The sequence below is a fragment of the Rhea americana genome, unplaced genomic scaffold (genome assembly GCF_003343005.1).
Source record: "Rhea americana isolate MKP2758 unplaced genomic scaffold, rheAme1 scaffold_29, whole genome shotgun sequence".
In the NCBI taxonomy this organism is placed as follows: domain Eukaryota; kingdom Metazoa; phylum Chordata; class Aves; order Rheiformes; family Rheidae; genus Rhea; species Rhea americana.
Window position 1 is genome coordinate 5,180,113 of NW_028186412.1, and position 22,006 is coordinate 5,202,118.

The 22,006-nt window shown below is 39.7% G+C and overlaps 1 protein-coding gene across 2 annotated transcripts in view; it reads right to left on the reverse strand.

Annotated features, from left to right (window-relative positions):
- Positions 1-4,824: 4,824 nt before the first annotated feature.
- Positions 4,825-22,006, reverse strand: part of CWF19L2 (CWF19 like cell cycle control factor 2) — an 83,867-nt gene continuing 66,685 nt past the window's right edge. Inside the window, exons 15-19 of one of the 2 annotated variants that reach the window (XM_085309046.1) lie at positions 20,795-20,950; positions 19,138-19,218; positions 10,288-10,389; positions 9,271-9,432; positions 4,825-7,322 (exon numbers count right to left, since the gene is read on the reverse strand). In XM_085309046.1, the coding sequence (XP_085165172.1) occupies positions 9,292-9,432; positions 10,288-10,389; positions 19,138-19,218; positions 20,795-20,950 (480 nt within the window). In that variant the 3' untranslated portion in view covers positions 4,825-7,322; positions 9,271-9,291. Of the gene's footprint in view, positions 7,323-8,743; positions 9,433-10,287; positions 10,390-19,137; positions 19,219-20,794; positions 20,951-22,006 lie in introns of those variants that run through there. The other variant, XM_085309045.1, reaches the window with a different exon arrangement.

Here is a 22,006-nt window from a genome sequence, read left to right on the forward strand (position 1 = left end):
TGATGGGATGAACCCAGAAGTACTGAGGGAGCTGGTGGATGTTGTTGCCAAGCCACTCTCCATCATCTTTGAAAAGTCATGGAGAACTGGAGAGGTGCCTGAGGACTGGAAGAAAGCCAGTGTCACTCCAGTCTTCAGAAAGGGCGAGAAGCAGGAACCAGGAAACTATAGGGCAGTCAGCCTCACCTCCATCCCTGGAAAGGTGATGGAACAGCTCCTTCTGGACACAATTTCTAAACATGTGGAGAGAAAGAAGGTGATCGGGAGTAGCCAGCATGGATTCACCAAGGGGAAATCCTGCTTAACCAATCTGATAGCCTTCTCTGATGGACTGTCTGGGTAGATGAGGGGAGAGCAGTGGATGCTGTGTACCTTGACTTCAGCAAGGCTTTTGACACTGTCTCCCATAACATTCTAATTATTTAACTTACAGGAAGTGTAGGTTAGATAACTGGACAGCGAAGTGGATTGCAAACTGGCTGAAAGGCAGAGCTCAGAGGGTCGTCATCAGTGGCATGGAGTCCAGTTGGAGGCCTGTGGCTAGTGGCGTCCTCCAGGGCTCAGTCCTGGGTCCCATCCTGTTCAACTTCTTCATCAACGACCTGGATGAGGGGACAGATTGCCTCCTCAGCAAGTTTGCTGATGATCCCAAGCTGGGAGGAGTGTCTGACACACCTGAGGGCTGTGCTGCCATTCAGAGGCCTGGACAGGCTTGAAAGTTGGGTGGACAGAAACCTCAGGAGATTCAGCAACGGCAAGTGCAGGGTCCTGCAAGTGCGGAGCAGTAATTCCATGCACCAGTACAAGCTGGGGGCTGACCTTCTGGAGAGCAGCTCTGCAAAGAAGGACCTCGGAGTGCTGGTGGACTGGGAGTGCAAGGTGACCATGAGCCAGTAATGTGCCCTTGTAGCCAAGAAGGCCAATGGTATCCTGGGCTGCATTAGGAAGAGTGTTGTTAGCAGGCCAAGGGAGGTGATCCTGCCCCTCTCCTCAGCCCTGGGAAGGCCTCATCTCGAGTTCGGTGTCCAGTTCTGGGCTCCCCACTACAAAAGAGACATGGAGCTACTGGAGAGAGTCCAGCGTAGGGCTACAAGGATGATCAGAGGGCTGGAGCACCTGCCCTATGAGGAACGGCTGCGAGAGCTGGGCCTCTTCAGCCTGGGGAAGAGAAGACTGAGGGGGGATCTTAGCAATCCGTACAAGTACCTGAAGGGAGGGTGTCAAGGGGACGGGGACAAACTCTTTTCAGTTGTCCCATGTGACAGGACAAGAGGCAACAGGCACAGACTGAACCACAGGAAGTTCCACCTAAGCGTGAGGGGGAATTTCTTCCCTGTGAGAGTGACAGAGCCCTGGCACAGTTTGCCCAGACAGGTTGTGGAGTCTGCTTCTCTGGAGGTATTCAAAACCTGCCTGGATGCAACCCTGTCTAACATGCTCTACGTGATCATGCTTGAGCAGGGAGGCTGGGCTAGATGATGTCCAGCAGTCCCTTTTAACCTTTTTAACCTTACCCATTCTGTCATTCTGTGATTCTCAACAAGTGCTGTTCAGCCTGTTCTCAAAACCTCCAGATACCAGAGCTGTGGTGCCCAGAACTGGACATGTCACTCTAGCTTCAGCACTGCTATCACTGTCTAGAGCAGACATGTCACATGCACACATTATGGTAGTATATTAAACAACTTGTGCTTGATCAGATCCTTACCTGCACTCAGACTCTTAATTATAGATTGCATTTAACACAACCGTTTGCATTCCACATTGGTGCAAATGGTGAATCTCACATACAGTACACAATATACATCTTATCCTACCAAATCCATCTTATTTGTTCAGGCCACTTTTCTCATTTGCCAAGAGCATTCACAAATCTAATGCTGCTCTCCACAATACCTGCAGCCATCTGCCCCATCTCCTGCCTGAGGGGTCAGATGCAACTCCAAAAATCACACACACTTTTACTTTTACAGTTCATTAAATGAAAAGACTGAATAGTGCTGGATACAGAACAGATACTAGCAGAAGACCATTTGAAAGTAAAGCACAGGTTAACAGATAGTATTTGCACATATTTTTCAAATATTTTGTCTTAATGTAGTAATAGTTTTACCAAAATTGTATTTCCTATGTCAGAGGAGACAGAGTACCTTTTAGTTAAATACCTAAATCAAAATAAGAGACAACCTTCCTCATTCACAATGCCCATTAACTGGCTAAAGGAAAAAAATTAGATTTTTCTGATAAGATTTTTTCTTAGATAAGACAATATGTCAAGAATTGCACGGGGGTCAAGAAACCAACTAAGAGAAGACAGCGAGGGATGATGTTGCAAGCAGAAATATCAAGAGGTTACAAGCCAAGTTTAATCATTTAATTGAGGATTGGTACAAAATACAGGCCTGCGCTACAAACACTGCTATGAGTCAGATTTGGGAGGCACTGTCAGCACAGTAATAGACTGTCACAGCAACCAGAAAACAACACAGAAGGCTGGAGTAATTGAAAAGAAACGGAGGGCAGCATTAACTAGGGATTAGTATCAGGGACGTCCCTTCTACCCTACTAATTGCAGTGACAGGAAGAAAAAAAGTTGGCTGACTGCAAGACATACTTGTGATGTGGCTAGGAAAAAAAGCAAGTGCAATTTTAAGATGCATCAGGAAAGTTACTTCTTTAAAGGGTAATATTAATGCCACTGTAAAGGTGGGATTGTGTCTGAAACACAGTTCAGTACATTCATGTTCAAAAAAAGTAGTTTAGCTCAAAAAATACACGAAGCTGCAAAAGTTATCAGGAATAAATATTTAGCCTGAAACCCAAAGGAAGTTTTTGACTGTCAGAAAAGTAAGTTTCTAAGCAAATGAAGGAAGCTGCAACTATTGGTAGTGTTACCTACTCAGATTGTAAGAGATTATGTATTTGCAGCATGGATATGTATCTTTGGTTGCATCTTTCAAATTGTGTACCACCTGGCTTCCAGGTCCTGCTCCACAAGGGCACTGCTCTCCCACAGGTACTCGTTTGTCTTCCAGTCTTAYGCAGAGTTCTCAAATATCCTTGGGTATTTCCAATTATAAAAGATGTTTATGTTTACCAGCAGAGTTAAAACTCATGTATATGTGGGGTAATACTGCAGGAATACACTTAATATGGTGTTAGGGACACAGAGACGATCCAGTTGCTGCCAGCAGAAGCTATGAGTCAGTATATTCACGGTCACAAGCCTTCAGAGACAAGTAGGAAAGAGGCACCTGCTTGCATCTCTCTAAGGAGACCAGTGGTAGCTCAGTTAGCAGCCTTTTGCAGCCTCATGGAAAGCACAGGACTTTAGAGCACCAAAAATTGTTCTTGCTACAGACACGCTAAGAATATGTCAGTCAGGTCAATAAATATGTGGCTATGCCCAGTTACTGAGATCACAGTTACTAGACAAGATTGAGGAAAAGACTAAACTAAGTTTAGTTAGTCAAGCACTACGTTAAAGAATTTACTAAAAAATTGGAAGCACAAGTACAGAAAGAAGATAAATGAAACCTATTATCAATGAGGACCTGAAATATTAGCTCTGGTTCTCACTCATTACTTTAGGAATCCTTGCCAGCCAGGGCATTTAGATAACAAATAGGTTCCAGCAAGCAACATTTGTAGTACACAGGAGAATTAACATTGGATTTGATTCAAGGAAAACTCAAACTAAACATTATGAAGACAAATACTTAATAACCAAAACAGTCAATCACTCAAATAGATTGCTGGAGAAGGTTGCGGATTTTCCGGATTTTCCATTATTAAAGGTTTTAAGGAAGGAAAAAAGATCTTGTAGGAATGCTACTAATGTAGCTTATCTCATCTTGGGATCAACTAGCTAACTTCACCTCCTCCTCAGACCTACTTTTCTGATTCTGCAGATGCTGCACACAAATTATGAAAGGTTCCAGGTATACTTAATACACTTTATAAATTCAGTGTTACCAGATTAAGAACCTGAACAAGTAAAGTACATGCAAGGAATTACAAATTAAAACTACAACCTCCCCATGATAATGGACAGATTCTGATTGTTTTTAATAGTGTAAAGTCCAATGCAACTCTAGCAAAATCAGAGAAATCTCTCAGCAGTTTTCTCTAAGGTTAATCAATATATGCCATAAAATGTACAGTAACACAGAGAATACAAGTGTTAGTACTACGGTGATGAACAGCAGCCATGCCTGTTTTTGTACCTTTTTTAATACGCGGTAGTAGCAAACCTCCACTGTCAACCATGGGAGAGGTTGACCAAGGAAAAACCCAGTAATTCAAACTGGTCTGTCTAAGTAAATACTTCTCAAGTTTAAGCAAGTATTGTTAAGTACCTTTACAGGCATTTACAGCTAGCATTTTGAATAAAATACTTCCAAGAAAAGCTATACTTCAAGTAAGAATATATCAGCCTATGCAGCTCAGCATCTTTTCATCCAGCAGTCTAGCTGGGATGAGAAGGAAGAAACATGCTTTAATTATTAAAATACAGATGCAGAAGACAGGAAATTGCTCAAGAAATGCAGACCAATGACAGAACCTTAAGACACGTATCAAAATGCTTCTTATTTGATAGATTGCAAGAGATTTGTATCTCTTGCCCTGAGAGGTACTATTAATTTTAACATGCTATTTTCCAATAAGGACTTGTATGAAACTTAGAACAAGTAGGTTGAATTCAATGTATTACTTCCCCCTAAAATAGAGTATTATTCTCAGTGTAACTCATTCTTTAGATTCATAAACAAAAAGAAAAAAAAAAACAGTCCAAACAGACCTAATATTGAATGCTGCAAAAAAAAAAAAAATCCACCTTGTACCCTTTCAGGTATTTTAATAAGTACAAAGCAATAGTCTGCCACTGTTACACCAAAACTGAGCTGCAGTATCTTATAGCCTTAGTCCAACGGAAAACACAAAAGAAGAAGAGAAAGACAAACAGAATATGAACATATACGAGAACTACCTATCTGGAAGAACACTGGTAACTAGGAAAAAAAATCACTTTCCTTTTTAGTTGACTTTAGCCACAGTTTCTATCACTGGATAATTTCAGGCAATCATCTTGTCATCAACYGACCATTATGGTTATGCAGAAGGATAACGATACCAAGGCAACTTTCGAGCTCTATATTGTCAGCTAATGGTTTGCTACAAACTCATGGTGAAGCAAAAACTCAAGGTTCTTTATCTTCAACTTGAGCAAAAGGGATAGCCTCAAAAGATGGGTCTTTAGTACGAAGACAATTGCCTCATGCTGCAGGCAGCACTCTAGAACAACCATATAGGCCTGGGGAATATCAGGTTGAATAGTACAGCCTAAGAAAACAAAGAAAGTGAGTATCTCACAGGAGCCTGTTTAACTTGTTTTCTCCAAGACAAACTGAGGCTAGAAATCTTCAAGGCACCAAAGTCAGAACCAGATGAGCTGCCTAACTGTATTATCCATCCTCTGTAGAGAGCTTAGTATAACTTAGTATACATAACTGAGCACTAAACTCTGGTGTTTGAACTCTTGCTCAGACCTCACTCAGTGCTCAATCAAGTAGCAGCAGTGGTGTTGTGCTGGTGCACTGTCCTCCTTCAAACTGCTGAAAAAAAATGGAATGCAGGTGAGAGGACACAATTTCTTCTGCATAGCAAGAAAATATGAAGCAGGGGAGTAACCTTACTTGGAAAAAAAAATGACCTGATAGCAAGCACACACCATATTTCATGTCAGGCACTGAGCAGAAAGGGAGTAGTGTTTATCACTAGTAAGAACCACCTTCCTGTCTTACAGGGTAGGAAATGAATATATTCTAACATCTGTTACAATATACATGTAGATTCACTTGAAGGTTCCCGTTTTTCCCCAGTTGCACCCAAGAGTAAACAGGAACACATATACAGCAATGTAAGAAATTCAGGTTCAGATTCATGTTCTCCCTAAAGAGTCAGAATTTACATATTCCATTTCTTACTGCCTAAACCACTCAGTTATTGGGTATCCCTCCTGATGAATAAAGGTCTATTTTAAATATTTTAATATTTATAGGAGCAAAAACTGAATTCTAAGTGTCCCATGCCTTCCACATAAGTGTCCTAACAAGCTTTGTTCACCCTCATGGCCTCATGAATATTTAGAGCTATTTATGAAGGAACAGCTTAACTTGAAGATATGAATGTGACCGATTAGAACAGGATACTATTCCAACTGTATACAGTAAACACAGTCTCCTATTCTGAAAACTATTAGCTTAAAACACTTCACTCAGATATCTAAGACTCTTCTCTTGCCCAAAGAAGATAGCAGTTTTGCTGAAACAGAATAATAAAACGTGCAAAGACCATGAGTAAAGGAGGACGATTTTTCTATGTACAGGTTAGCTATCCTTTGTGAAACATGCATCTTCCCTTGAGAAAGAAAGATTTAGGGCAGAAGTCATATCACTTAGAAAAAACACACTTTCAGTACAGCAGCAGGAAAAGATTTTTCTATGACCTTAAAGCTAATCACGTCTGCCAATACATGGCTATACTTTAAGGGAGCAGAGGAGACCACAGGCAACACCAGCTTTCAGAGGAAATGGAATCTTTAGTCATGCATTCTGGCAACGAAGATTGCACTTGACCTAAATTTGCTTTGGCTTTACCACATTTTAAACAATGCAGCCACTATTTCATGTCCTATTTGCTCTGTAATTGCCTCAGTAGCTTAAGGAAGATCAAAAATCAAATAGAGAAGAGTAGAACTGGCCCTTTTACCCATGGCTTGTACATAGTATAAATCAGACGTTAAGTCACTAAAATGATCATGACAGCTTAATTTTAAGATATTTCCCTAGCAGTGAGACATATTTACAAAGATCCAGTAGAAAATAATCCACAACATAGTAGATTTCTACCTGCACTGTTGGGTGAATGGAGAAAAAAAAAGAAAAAAAGGAAGAAAAGCCTTAGATAAGACAAAAATGGTATAGCTTTTCAAGGAGCTAGAGCCCTATGGGACTAGAAATTAACACTTTTCAATCCTATATTTAATGATTGATTTCTTAATCTAAGTTCACAATTGGCAGAACTGTACAGGAAGATAGTTCAGTAAGAAAAGAGCWGGAAGTTCATCGTGACACTGGTGCACAGTGCTTTACCCCTTGTAAAATCTAAGGGCCTTCCACGTGCCATTCCGAAGCCTTTCTCCTGTAACACTGCAGTCTTTCGCTGGCAAGTTTGGAGCCTTTCCCCAGTGCACCGGAAGGATACTGTGGATATGTGTCTGCCCTTGTCCTTCTTCTGGTGCCGTTCTCCCAGTCTTGCACCTGCAAAGCATGAGACATTGCTCTGTCAGATTTCCCAAGGACAGCGACTGCCTCTGGTACGAAAACCACCCTTTCTTCCTCTCACCCTTTCCTACTGTCTCTTTTGCAGCTTTTGCAGAAGAGGAAAAACAAGTTCTAGTGAATAACACAGCAGATAACAGTAACTCAAATAGCTGACAAGCATTTCCCAGTGAAATCCATGCACAAAGCTTAACAATCAACCAGCCCAAAACATCTGCCCTGGTCAAAGTGTGCCCTAATCAGCACTGTTGGTACCACAAGCATGAGCAGCTATGAGGGAGTTTGAGTGGGTCCCAACAAAAACTATGYATTTACTATCAGAAAAGTATTATAGGGGACCACCTCCTGCACACACTGGAGTGGATCCAGAGGAGAACACTCATCTTAGGCTGGAGAGTTGGGCAGAGAGGAAMCTCATGAGGTTCAACAAGGGTAAGTGCAGGGTCCTGCACCTAGGGAAAAATAACCCTAGGCACCAGTACGAGCTGGGGGCTGACCTTCTGGAGAGCAGCTCTGCAAAGAAGGACCTCGGAGTGCTGGTGGATGACAAGTTGACCATGAGCCAGCAATGTGCCCTTGTGGCCAAGAAGGCCAATGGTCTCCTGGGGTGCATTAGGAAGGATGTTGCCTGCAGGTCGAGGGAAGTGATCCTGCCCCTCTCCTCCGCCCTGGGAAGGCCTTATCTCGAGTCCTGTGTCCAGTTCTGGGCTCCCCACTACAAGAGAGACACGGAGCTACTGGAGAGAGTCCAGCATAGGGCTACGAGGATGATCAGAGGGCTGGAGCAYCTGCCCTCTGAGGAACGGCTGTGAGAGCTGGGCCTCTTCAGCCTGGGGACAAGAAGACTGAGGGGGGATCTGATCAATGTGTACAAGTACCTGAAGGGAGGGTGTCAGGGGGACGGGGACAAACTCTTTTCTGTTGTCCCGTGTGACAGAACAAGAGTCAATGGGCAGAAATTGAAGCACAGGAAGTTCCACCTGACCGTGAGGGGGAATTTCTTCCCTGTGAGAGTGACGGAGCACTGGCACAGGTTGCCCAGAGAGGTTGTGAGTGTCTCCTTCTCTGGAGATTTTCAAGGCCCACCTGGATGCAACCCTGTCTACCATGCTCTAGGTGGCCCTGCTGAGCAGGGAGGTTGGACYAGATGATCTGCAGAGGTCCCTTCCAACGTTACTGATTCTATGCTCTAGGGAGATYCCCTGTGACAATTCTTTTCCTGGATGGTCATTAGGGAGTGTTTTTCCTTTAAGTTCCCTCTGCCTTGTGCCCCTATCCTTTCTTTTTTTTATTATTTTTTTTATTTTCCTCATCATTTTCTGTCTCACCATCCTTTGTGCAACAGCTCAGTTTAAAAATACAACTTTATATTAAAAGAAAATACAGAAAACAACATCAAATCTTGTGCAGGCAGCCAGCAGATTTATCAACCACGTCATGTTCAAAGGTTTATGTTACTGCAATGATCTCAACTGAAAAAACACAAAAACTCAAAAACAGAAAATGATTTTCTATAAAAGCTTCCTTCTACAACAATACATTAAATAAAATGGGCTTAAAACTTACATCTTTTTCTACAAAATTTCATTGCAATAATTAAGTACTGACTATATGCTAAATACAAAAAAAAAAAACCCATTTGCTTCAAAGATTATAAAAATTCCAAAAGCAGAATTACATTTTAAAGAATTCCAATAATCAAATGGATACTAGTCTTTTGGCTCCAGTAAAAATAAAACACAAAAGCTGTACACTTCCAATTTTCAGCCTTGCAGAAACAGATAATCAGCAATTAAACTATATTCCTGGCTTTTAAAATACTTATTAGCAATACATAATCCACTGGTGTTACACTTAACATAGGAAATTCCTTTAAAATAATGTATGGCTTATAGAGTCTTTGATAGTTTTTGCTGTCAGTCCTCACCCAGTGAAGTACTGGATATATTCATTCTTTATTTTTGGTAAAATCATATGGTTTCCACCACTGTGCAAACTGCAACACTTTCTTCCTCTGATCCTCAAAGTTCTGCCTGATTCCTTTTCTCCAGAGCCTCGGTTCCAAGTCCAGCATGCCACCAATGATTTCCTTTGCAAGTAGAACAAAGATAAATAATGATAAATGCCAAATTATCACATTATTTAATACTATTTTTCCATAAAAAACATAGATATATATATTTTCAAATCATAGGATTATTTTGTTACTTTAAGTGCTGGTCATTAAAATTGGAAAGTCTGAAAAACATACCAAGAATGAGAACTATAGAAAAAATATCTTATTAGATAGTTGCTTCAGCAAGATTCTCTTCAGTATAGCATAGTAATACACTACATAAACATCCTAACTTTGTTACATTACTACATTTGTGACTAAAAAGAAAAAAGGTCACAAAAAAACAAGTGATGCTCACTTTGCTCTTAACTCTACTTGGAATAAATTTTATTACTCCTCAGTGCTTCCTACTATTTTTGCGATACTGACTCCTTCAATAAATCATTGCTATGACATAATAAAGAAATGAAGATTTTATTGCAGTTCATTCTTTATATAGTATATTCTGTACACAACAAAGTGATATAACTACACATACATTGTGCTAGGAGTTGTTTGCAACTCTACACGTATATACATCCTAATTTATACAATCAGGAGTAAATATGCCTATAGATAGATACAAGTGTTTCTTGTACCGTTGTCAGACTGTATGTTAAACACATAGAGTTCCTCTAGGATCACACTGAGTATCACCTAGGCAAAAAAGGAGAATGAACAAACAACTGTTCCCTTATTCACAGGTTAAGTTATAATGACTCATCAAGAAAAGCCATCTAATACACCGTGATAAGGCACAAAGTGACTCCATTCTGGTAACATCTGGTTTAATTACTTAAATTTTATAAAACAGAATAATGAGTAAATTGATCTTTTACACCACAATACCTTTCCAAAATAATGAGGGAACTTGTGYTGATCTTCAATGACATGAGCAAATCCCCCTTGAAGGCCAAAGTCCACTGCAAAGTATGGTAATCCTTTAGGAACCTACATACACAAAAAATGTATTTTTAGATGTGTATCAGAGTGTAGACATTCAACTAACCTCCCTACAATTTACTGAATTTGAAAGTGGTTTTACAGCTGATAGAATTACATTTTGCTTTAAAGTCTCTCTCACACTAACTGTGTGTAGTATAATAATGCTGCACAGCTGCAGTGAAACAGGTAAGGCAGAGGAAGAGTTGACTATATCATCAGGGAAAGCATGGACAAAACAGATTATGCCAAAACCAAACCCAAAAGGGAATTTGCATCGTCTACTAAGAGTGCAAGAATACATTCTAAATGGTGAAGATTTTCCGTTTCATAATTCATGACACTCAGGAAAAAAAAAAAAGTTCTCTGTCAAAACTGTATTTAAAAGACAATTTGTTAAGATTTGTAAAAGACTGACAAGAAATCTATGTTGCATGCAACTTTTACATGTCTCTTACACTAAACTAAAACAAACAAAAGAAACAAAAACACCCCAAGAACTCCTAGAAATACTAAATCTACTCCACTAAGGATGCAAAAATTCTAAGTCAGTATTTTCTCTGCTTTCATAGTAGGTTCCAGCGAACCTTAAAGTTTTTCTACAAATAGTCATTCAAATTACATAATGCAGCGTAAGTATTCATTTTAACATTCCACATCTTAAAACAAGGAGTGTGTCTCGCATGTTGCCTCTGTTTTCCCTGAATCATATTTTATAGTCTGCACAAGAGCGCACACAATCTCTCATTTCTCTGTAGTCTTGTAGCTTATTTTTAGATAAAAGCCAACATACRGCTTTTTAGCAAGTACTTAAAGCCTCACTTGAGTTGTCAGTAATAAAGCATCAAAATGTTTCCTCCGCTCTGTTGATTTATAGATTTTGCCTTGAGTTATACAAAACTTAAGATTGGACAATTCCAGCCCCACTAAATCCCAAAAGGGATTTAGTCAGTGACTCTAGGAGTGCCAGGACATCGCTTAAGTGCAGAGTTTGCTTTGCCCTGTTAGTTAGATGCATACGTTATGCAGAAAGACAAAATGTGACTGAATCAGGCAAGAAAAATAAATACACTGCTCAGCAGACAATGTTCATAAATACAGGCAGGACAGAAGTTAATATACCACTGTGGGATCCTTCTTAGACTGTACACTGTCAAACACAGTCTTCTAAAGCACTATAGCTCCAAAATGACATTTAATGTCAATAACCACAATAAAGAACTGAAAAAAAAGTCAGAGTTGAAAACAAACATGCATTGAAAACTAAATCCACCAATTGCAACAGACCTTCTTGCAGGAAGATGTGTCAGCAAGATCAGTAGCCAAAAGCCTTCATCACAATTTAGTCCACAAAATATGTAGAAGGAATTTCTCCAACTATCATCCAAAAGATATTTTAAAAAATCACCTACGTATATTTATATAAAAGCATTATCTAATTTCCTTAGTCTACTTCTATTACACAAYCAGTAATTATTCAGGCTCTTAAAAGACCTGTGCCAAAAGTAATACACAATCAAAGTGTCTGTTCAAAGTGTTTTTTCGATGGACTTTTTATGCTATCCCAGTAACCTGAGATGGGTAAATTCACCAAAATATCTCAATTTTTAGGGAAATAAATCTAATTTTTAATTAAACTTAAAAAAATAAAATTTAGTGAAATCATCATCCAGGCCATTAATGAAGATATTAAACAGTACTGGCCCCAGTTTCAAGCCCTAGGGGGTTTCATGAGCAACTGGCCTCCAGCTGCACTTCATGYCACTGATTACAACCCTATGACTCCAGCCATTAGACAGTTTTCAATCCAACTCACTGACCACTTCTCTAGCCTGCACTTCATTAGCTTGTCTAAAAGGATGCTAGTGGAGACAATGGCAAGAACTTACTGAAGTCAAGGTGGACAGTGTCCACTGCTCTCCTCTCATCCACTAAGCCAGTCATCTCATCACAGAAGCCTATCATCTTGGTTAGGCATGATTTCCCCTCAGAAATCCATGCCGACTACTCCTGATCACCTTTCCATCCTTCACATGCCTGTAAATGATATCCAGGATTAGCTCCTCCATCACCTTCCCATGGATCAAGGTGAGGCTGAGCCTGCAGTTTCCTGGATCCTCCTTTTTGCCATTCTGAAAGACAGGAGACACATTTGTTCTCTTCTAGCTCTCAGGAACCTCTCCCGGTTGCCATCACCTTTCAAGGATAATCAAGATTGGCCTCACAACGTCATTTGCCAGCTCCCTCAGCTCTCACAGCTGCATCCCACCACAGACCATGCACTTGTGTATGTCCAGTCTGTTTAAAGGTGTTCCCTTACCTGACCCTCCTCTAAGTCCTCATTTCTCCTGACCTGCCCTCTGGTCTCAGGTTACCAAAGGCCAATCTTAACCAGATAAGACTGAGGCGAAGAAGGCGATTAGTCTTTCCTGTGTTCTTTGCCACCAGGGCCCCTGCCCCATTCATTCAGCAGCAGGCCCACATCTTGTTGCTTAGCTACTTGGAGAAGCCCTTCTAGTCGCCTTTCACATTCCTCACCAGATTCAACTCAGATGGGCTCTGTCTCTCCTCATCCCAAACCTGCATACTCAGACACCGTCTCTATATTCCTCCCAGGTCACCAGTCCTTGCTTCCACCTCTTGTACACCTCTTGTTTGAGTTTTGTCAGGAACTCCTTGTTCATCCATGCAGACCTTTGCTTGATTTTCTGCCTGTTGGGATGGACTGTTCTTGAGCTTGGAGGAGGTGATCCTTGAATATCMGTCAGCTCTCTTGGACCCCTCTCCCCTCCACGGTCATGGCCCATGAGATTCTTCCAGGCAGGTTCCTGAACACCCTCAAGTCTGACCCTGCATTTGTCCTGTTTCCTCGTTGCAGGATTCTGAACTCTTCCACCTCACAGTCACTGTAGCCAACACTGTTTCTGACTGTTAAAATTCCTTACCAGTCCTTCCTTGTTTGTAAGCGTGGGGTCCAGCAGAGCACCTCTCCTCTTTAGCTCCTCAATCAATCATCTGTTTTAGGAAGTTGTTACTGATGCACTCCAGAAACCTCCTAGCTTGCTGGCAGCCTGCAGACACCAGGATGGATGTCTGCAGACACCATGGATACCCATGAAGATCAGGGCCCGCAAATCTCGCCCAACTGTCTCTTATGAAAGCCTCATAGACTTCTTCCTGATCAGGCAGTCTGCAGAAGACAGCTACCACATCATCATCAATATCAGTCTGCCTCCTGACCCACAAGCTCTCAGCTCATCCCTCACCTGTCCCTAGACTGAGCTCCATGCATTCCTACTGCTCTCTCACATAAAGGTAATTCCTTCTCCTCACTTTCCCATCCCATCCTTCCGAAAGGGTCTACATCCACCCACTGCACTCCAGTCATGTGAACTATCCCATCACGTCTCAGTGATCACATCGAGAATGTAGCCCTGCAATTGCACAGATCTCTCATTCCTCCTATTTGTTCCCCATGTTGCATGTGATACTGCACCAAAACTTCAGAGAGGTGCCCAATCATGCTGATTTCCCAGAAAACGCATGAGAGCTTACCCCATCATACTGTCCTCTCAGAACTTCTTTATTTGTGCACACATACTAGAGGTCTCCTGTCCGTATCACCATGCACACTTGGCTTGTCAACCTAAKCCATCATGTCCTCATTTGATTGTGGCGTGTCATCTCCCTCCTTTATTGTTCTTCTGAACACAATATTAAGTTTATCAGGGGGAATTTTGGAAAACATCCTGAAAATGCATCAATTGGTTCAAAGAATTTTTAGAAAAATGTTGAAATTTTTTAGCAAACTCATCTAGTGAAAAATCTRTATTATGCAGTTGGACTCTTACTATAATCCTTCATGCCAAGAAAGTGCAGTTGTTGAGGTTTTCACTGAAAATTCCTATAGCAAATAGACTGCCATAGCTGAAAAGGACTACTTCCCTTTCAGACAGACTACATGAAGAGTACTCAAGAATTCAACCAGGGCACAAAATGAAAAAAATTGCTATGACCTTCAATATAAGTTGATGTGCAGAAGTAGGTGCCAAAAGTATTAYGCAAGTTAATGGCCAAGCGTACACCTTTCAATAAAAATGAATCACCTAAATAAATGGGAATAGAATTGTTTCTCTGAACCCAGCTTTTCATCCCCACACATACACTCACTGAGTTTGTCTAAGAAATTCCTCATGCTATGAATTAATATATTTCTGGTGCTTACAGAGCATAATCCATTTCTGATATTAAAATAGAAGACAAGAACAATATATTCCCTCTGGCCCTAGGTAACAGCTAAAGCGAAAAGGGTAAAGTCTTAGGGAAACAAATGGAAAACAGCAACAAGTCCAAGACAATGGTTCAGTAAGACAAGGCACAACAACTCTGGTCACCTTCTGCCTTACCGTCTTGAGTCCTAGTGGCAAAAACCATAGGTATGGATCAGCACTGGCAAACAGCAAAGAAAGAAAAGGATTCTGGACTTTTCATGCAGCATGAGGTAAGATATTTATTGTTTTTTTTTTTGTCAAAAAAATCTAGATAGATAACACTATTCCCTGTGGATGCTACATATTACTAAGCTCTCAATTTCTCAGTCATGTTTCAGGAAAAAAAAAAAAAAAAAAAAAAAAAAAAAAAAAATGTAAAAAAAAAAAAAAAAAAAAAAAAAAAAAAAAGGTTCTGTTCACGTTACCTGCTAAAACATCCAGTTAACTAGGGAAATGAATAGGAATGAGATCTCTGGTGGTAGATTCACTCCTACTACAACTGATTGTCATAATAGGGATGATCTTGCTTTTCTTTACCTATTTGTTGGTATAGCTGTCACATTGGCAGTCATCATTTGAACTGAATGATTGATTATGGAATACAGCAGTGAACATGGTCCTCTAAGTTTGAACATAGTTATAATGTTAAACAMACTCATTATAGTTTCTAATCTTATACTTTTTAAAGGCACGTGTGAAAATCCTCCCTTCTTCACAGGAATTTGTGAAAGTTCAGGTCTTAGAAAATTTCTGAAGTCAACAGGATGGGCAAAAGGAATAGAAAGGCTCTTGGCTTCTGACACATCCTCCGAATGACAGAATTCAATTGCTAAAAAGCAGGACTAAAACCAAAAGATGAGGCAAACTTCACATTATAGCATAGTATGTGGTCAACAGAGTTCCAGTAAGTCTCTCCTGGGCTGCTTTTGAGTAAGGATCTGAATTCATGAAGCATGTAAAAACTTTGTAATAAAATAGTTGAGCAAACATCTGATTTTCTTTTCCCCTCATTTATAACAACTGATAAAAGGAAAGTTTGTGGAATAGAAAATGTTCCCTACGTATCACAATGAAGACTAATCCAGCAACAAAAATCCAACATAAAGCACAAATCCAGAAGTCATAAGACCAAAAAATAACCTGTGTTTCAAATATTGACTTCTCTCAGCACAGAGGTAATGCCAACAAACACAAAGAGCAGAGCAGAATTCAGCTTCCCTTAATGCTTGTCCAGCTTCACACTTCGCAGAAACTGAGCTACAGTACATCCAGTTGACAGTATACTTAAAGCTAGTGTTGATGGGGGTGTTAGCAACAATGCTGATGCAAGTTCCAAAGCTGGGGTCCCACAGTTGCTATAATCAGAATGTTTGGTGCCAAAATAAGTCATTTTAACCATCTTAACATGGTGCTYACAAGCTAAGTCATCTTCGCTTCAGAATTCCCACAAGAAATGACTCAGACTATGGAAACTCGTTAGATAGGGAAGAACAAGGGAATTTTTTTCCATGTCATTTCCATAAGATCTAGCTTCTCTTTTTCACCCAAAATACACTTTTCCTAGAGATCTCTTGTCAAGCTGCRGTCTTAGATGATGGACTATGGAACACATTCTGATTTTAGTAAAGCATTTCCAGATAATGGTGAGCACTGGCCTGGAATTCACAACTAGGCATCAGAACAGTCCAAGAAGTATTTGCAACAATATTTCAATGATCTTTCCTAAAGGACATGCGMTTGTATTTGCCAAGAGCACAAAAATCCCCCAAAGTAAAACCACCAGTCCCAGTCATGCTCTGCTCGAACATTGTTAGAGAATCCTACACAACTCTTATAAATCCCTTGATAAACAGAATAAACAGAATCCCAAGAGACTAATGACTGAGCAGTGAGCTGTCCTAGCCAAAGCCCTACCTGCCCCCTATACAAATAATTCTATAATTTATTTTTGTCCATTTGGAATTTAGAACTTCAACCACGCTCTAAATTCTTCTTTCAGTTCCTATTCTTACAATATCCTGGTCCTTGTTCTTTTTGTCTGCCATAGTTTTGATTCCCCTCCCTTAACTGTTCARTTTCTCACCTGACTTCGCCCTGGTTCTGCTTCCTAACTGTGATTTTTCATCTTACCTTGCTTAGACTTGATCGCTAGGGTTCTGCCTCTGGACACCACCGTCCCTCTTTTTGCGTACAGTAAGCTCATTAGATGACATGTTAGCCATGTCTGTCCTCATCCCCAACACCACTACCTAATAAAACAACTCTGTCATATGCCAGCCCTCAGCTCAGCCTCTACAGTGTATTCTAATCTCYTCCTGACGGATGCGGGCATTTCTCACTTTTTACCCTAACCTCTAACCACACGTTTGCATCTTGAGCAGAACAGCCTTTGCTCAGTCTAAGTCCTAACATCCTGTTATCTTGGCTTCTCCCACCACCCCTAACTCAAGCCTAGTCATGTATACTCCAATGACGACCTCTGACAAGCAGCCTCTGGCCACTCACTCAAATACTGTTTTCTTCCATTTCTGTTTCTATTCATGTTTTAGCACTCCTTTTGGTAACTTTTCTCATAGCTGTAGCAGAAGAGCTGTGCCTGAGCACTAGGGTCTAACTTAGCTTTTCCAAGATTTCTTGTCCATTATCAGTCCCTCTGTATACAACTTCCTTGATAGGCAACCCATCAAACACAGATGATGGCACAACATTTCTCAAAACCGAAAAACACCTTCACTACTTYGCTATGTTAAGAGTTTAGTTAGGAAAAAAAACACCAGATCTACATTTCCATAATGAATAAATATATAGTAGCATAAGCCACTAATGGTAATGGCATCAGCGTGACATTGTTGGAATACAAATACAGAATTGCAATAACTTTTGACTAGAGGAAAGGCAATCTGCATTAGAAAAAACAGTTTTGGATGCATGCATTCAGTTAAGAATAGCAAAGCTAATAAATAAAGCAGAGTATCCTACTGAACAAAAACAGATACACATGCAAGACCATAAGAAGTGATGACAGAAATAAAAGTAACATTAAAATAACACAACTGTGCAACAATTTACACTTAGATACACTTCCGCCATTTCAAGGGGTATCTGGACCTAGTCTGAAAACTGGCTTGCCTTCAAATGGGTATATAATACAATCACAGAAATGTATGGCTTAGAAGAATCTTAAAGAAATCAAATACTCTGATGTCCTGCCATGAGACAAGATCCATTATACTTCATTCATCCATGACCATTGTTGTTTTCCTCTGTTCTGAAACACCAATAAGCAAAAGAAATCCAAAACATACCCAATCTGTTTACTGGTTACATACACCTTAAAGTCTTCTCCAAGTCTTTGCTACAAATTGAATTTCTTCTTGTCTGTACCTAAAGGCCTTAGTGAACAACTGAGTAGGATCTTCTTTAAAGTAGTCTTTTAAATACTGAAAATTATCACCACATCTGTTTTCAGTATTTTCCTTCCTAGGCTTCACAAATTCTAAACCAATTTTGAATCTGTGCTCTTCTCTTCTGTATTTACAGTAAAATGTACTATCCAAAAAAAAGGGAAYTGAAATATTCCAGTTGAAATCTCACTAGTACGAACAGGGTGGCCCATAACTGACTCCCATTACATTAACGATATTCCTGCTTATATAGCAGAATAGTTTGCCTTTTTGTTATAGCATCATTTTTCATTTGAGTCGGCACAATATACAAAACCTTTCCTACTATCCAGTCACCAATCCCTTCACACCTTTTTATTTAATTTCTCCCTTTTGATATATCATTCTTCATTTATTGTTAAAATGCATCTCCTCCTCTGTCTCMTAAATCAGTATTTTTATTGTAAATATATTTACTAAAAGACATTGAGTATTGGTACTACCTCGTAGTAAATTACACATGACTTCAAGTCTATATACCATATATTTCACTTGAATATTAAAACGACGGAACAATCTTTAAACCTAACAATCCCAGCACTGGTCTTTTAACAGCTCTGTATACAAAGATGTTTCAGTTTAGGGTGCAGAAGACAGAGCACTGCTCCTTTGTTTTTTAAAAAAAGATTCACATTACCATTCATATTTTCTGTGATGCTGAGTTTATGAAAAGACGACTACTCTAGGTCAATGCAGAAGTTACATGATACTTTTCCAGCAAAGTAATTTACAAACCTTTGATCTATCTTAATTCTTAAAATTAATCAAGAAAATTATGCTGGTACATTTCCTCAAAATGCCAGCTTTGTTCTCAACCAATGCTTGCAGCTCAGCCCATCTGTTGTTGAAATAAATGGGCATCTTTTCACTGATGTCTATTAAGAGTTCACTCAGACTCTTAATTCTCATCATGTCTGTGTCATCTCCTGGTCTGCTAATCTAATTGTGTTCCCTTTCTTCTCTCTTTGAAACAGTTAATAACTGAGAATGATGAGAAGAATTCACAGAGAAATTCAGGGTTCAATATACATTTTATTACTTACAGATTTCCGAACATCTTTTGAAGAAAGATCAATTAACTTCTTGTTCATGGACCACTCTTCATCAGATTCCATTATAGCTTTCTGTAAAATTATTTTATCTAAATGTGAAAATAATCCTTCACATAGCAAGTAAAGAGTGAACTAACTTTTCAATGTAATCAAGTGAATTATAAGAAATACTTTGCTCTGCAAATACCAATTAATCTTTAACAAAGTAACTTTATTTCCAGAACTTACTTACATTACAGAATCATTGTATAATAAACTCACTTAATTCTGTTTCTTTTTTTTGTGAAATTTAACTTTTGCCTGACACAAATTATCTCTAACAAAAACCTTTCAAATCATTGGAGACTAAAAGGTCACATTTTCTTTTTACTAAGGCCATACAAAACCCCTTATTAATTCATTGCACTATACTAGCTCCCCCTCCCTTCTTTTTAAGCTAAGGGGAAAATCCAGCTTAGAAAGCTGATTGTGTTCAAAGACTTCAAGCTATCTCTATATTCTCCAYAGCATGGAAGTAGGTATAGTGTGGTACAGCAGGCACTCTTTACATTTAATTTGCTGTGTACCTTAATGGTGGAAGCTTCTGAATGAAAGTTCTATGCAAATGACATTACATTAAATTTTGTACTTCATCTTTATTTTACAGTAAATGTAAGATTTACTAGCACTTGAACCATAGTCAAGAGTGAATGAAATCAACCAGGTGGATAGTTTCAAATATGATAAAAGTTACTGCACTGCTGTTTGTCAGACTGACTGTTCCGCTTCATCAAAAACAAATCAAAATGATTTATTTCTAGCAAGCAAAAATGAGTTTGAGGAACAAATAAAACAAATTATACATATGAATGCAGGTGCGCATACAACCAAATTTACCCTACAAAAATCTTTTTTCCCCCCAATTCTACATCATTAAAAGTCAAATAATGATCCAATCTCTGAAAAGTTTAATGGTCATATGTACTTTCTCAGCTGCGTGCAGAAGAATCAATGAGCCTTCCTTACAGGGTCAATGGAAAGAGAATTGAAAAGCTATTGAAGAGCTCTATCATGCTGTTTAATGTTAATCAGAAACGTAGGACACAAGTAGAGTTTGGGCATACTGAAACAAAACGGGGACGAAACAGAGCAGTTGAGCTGGTACACTGTGGCATGAAATAAGGAAGTAATATTGCATTAAATCCTGTCCAGCCAGGCTGTCCAATGCTACAGGAGTTATGTGTTGGATAGGTTTGACTTTGAGGCAGACAACTATTTCTCATACCAATATCAATAACATATTGGTACTTTTTAGAATAGTTGACACTATTTCCTAACTTTATGCATGTTAAGGTCCATGTATGGGGTTTGAAGTTTACACTGAAGGACGTAAGTGAGGAGTACTGTAAATCTTTATAGCTCCTCAAGAAACTATGTTTCTTCTTCTTCAAGTATTTGTCAATGCAATCAGACTCAAGACAACCGCACAGCAACATACGGCTCTTCCACCAACTACTTCAAAAACAATTACCTCATCACAGGACTTGTTTCAAGACCAAGGAATATTCATGAAGATTTTTTTTTCAAAAATAGTACTTGACTATTAAAAAGTTTTTCAGAAAAAGATGGATTGTGATAAAGTCAAATATTAAGGTAAAATTTCATATACCTTAAAATAGATTGGAGCCATATCTCCTACTTCTCTYGGAAGAGGAATGCATTCATATACCATGTGATACCGTTTCTTCATGCTCATGTTTGTCTCTAGGAAGACACAGTCCAGTTCCCTGGCTTCAAACATCTTCACCAAAGCCTTTCTGAACATCTGTTTAAAGAAAATATGTATAATTGAACTAAATTCTGAAAGTTTTCAGACTTGTTTTAAACTATATTCAAATTAAAATGGGTAACAACTGCAATCACACTAAAAACTTTCTATATTTCAACAGTTTAATGTGAACATTTCCCCATAATATTAACATAGGAAGTCTAGAAAACCTTTGTGAAATATACATTATAATTAACCATACAGACTCAGTTTGAGTAAATATCGCATCTTTTCTACAGCTGAAATTATGTTGAACTTCATAGCTGTGATGTGCCATAAAACTACATGGCTTTAGTAGGAGGTAACAACTTACAACTTCTGAGAAGTTAATGTCTAGGTGTGTACTGACTCCAAATACCATTACTTTCCTCTATTCCTTCTGCTTAGGACATTTCCATCAGGCATGCTTGACCTTTAAGGCAGGTATTAACATTGCTTTAAAGAAAGGCATGGCTACAAGCATCATCTTCACTATACAGAAGCTAATCAAATGTAATGTATCTGGCCTCAGCATATGCTTAGCAGTTCTCCTTCATGAGATAGTGGTGTTGCTTAAAACTGTATTTCAGCTCATAATTCTACTAGCCATAGGTGTCTGGGTCTTGCACACTCCCATCAGGTTCTGCAACCTCTTCTCCCTGTCAGGGTTGGCAGTCAGGGCTGCAGGTCAGCTCTGGCATGGTATGGTTGGTGCTGCAGGCCACCTCCAGAATGGTGCAGCTGCAACCTGGAGTCAGAGCTGGGTGAGCAGGAGCCAGGAGAGAAGGGCCTGGTTTCCTGCCCCCAGGAGCCATGTGTAAGCCCCTGCCTGAGCTATGTTGCAGGGATGTTCATGCCCAGCTGTTAAATGGCCAATACCAACCCTGACTTGCTCACTTGACCCTGGACTGGCCTTATCACTGCAGACTTGCCTGGTGAACCTTGGGCTGGAGCTGACCCTAGCAACCATCGCGTGACCTGGTCCGCTCACCATGTCCGAGTGCTGTGGGGCTGCAGCCCTGGGGGCGAGATGATTTCCCCTGCCTGCCTTGCTGTCACCTTCACTCCTGGCAC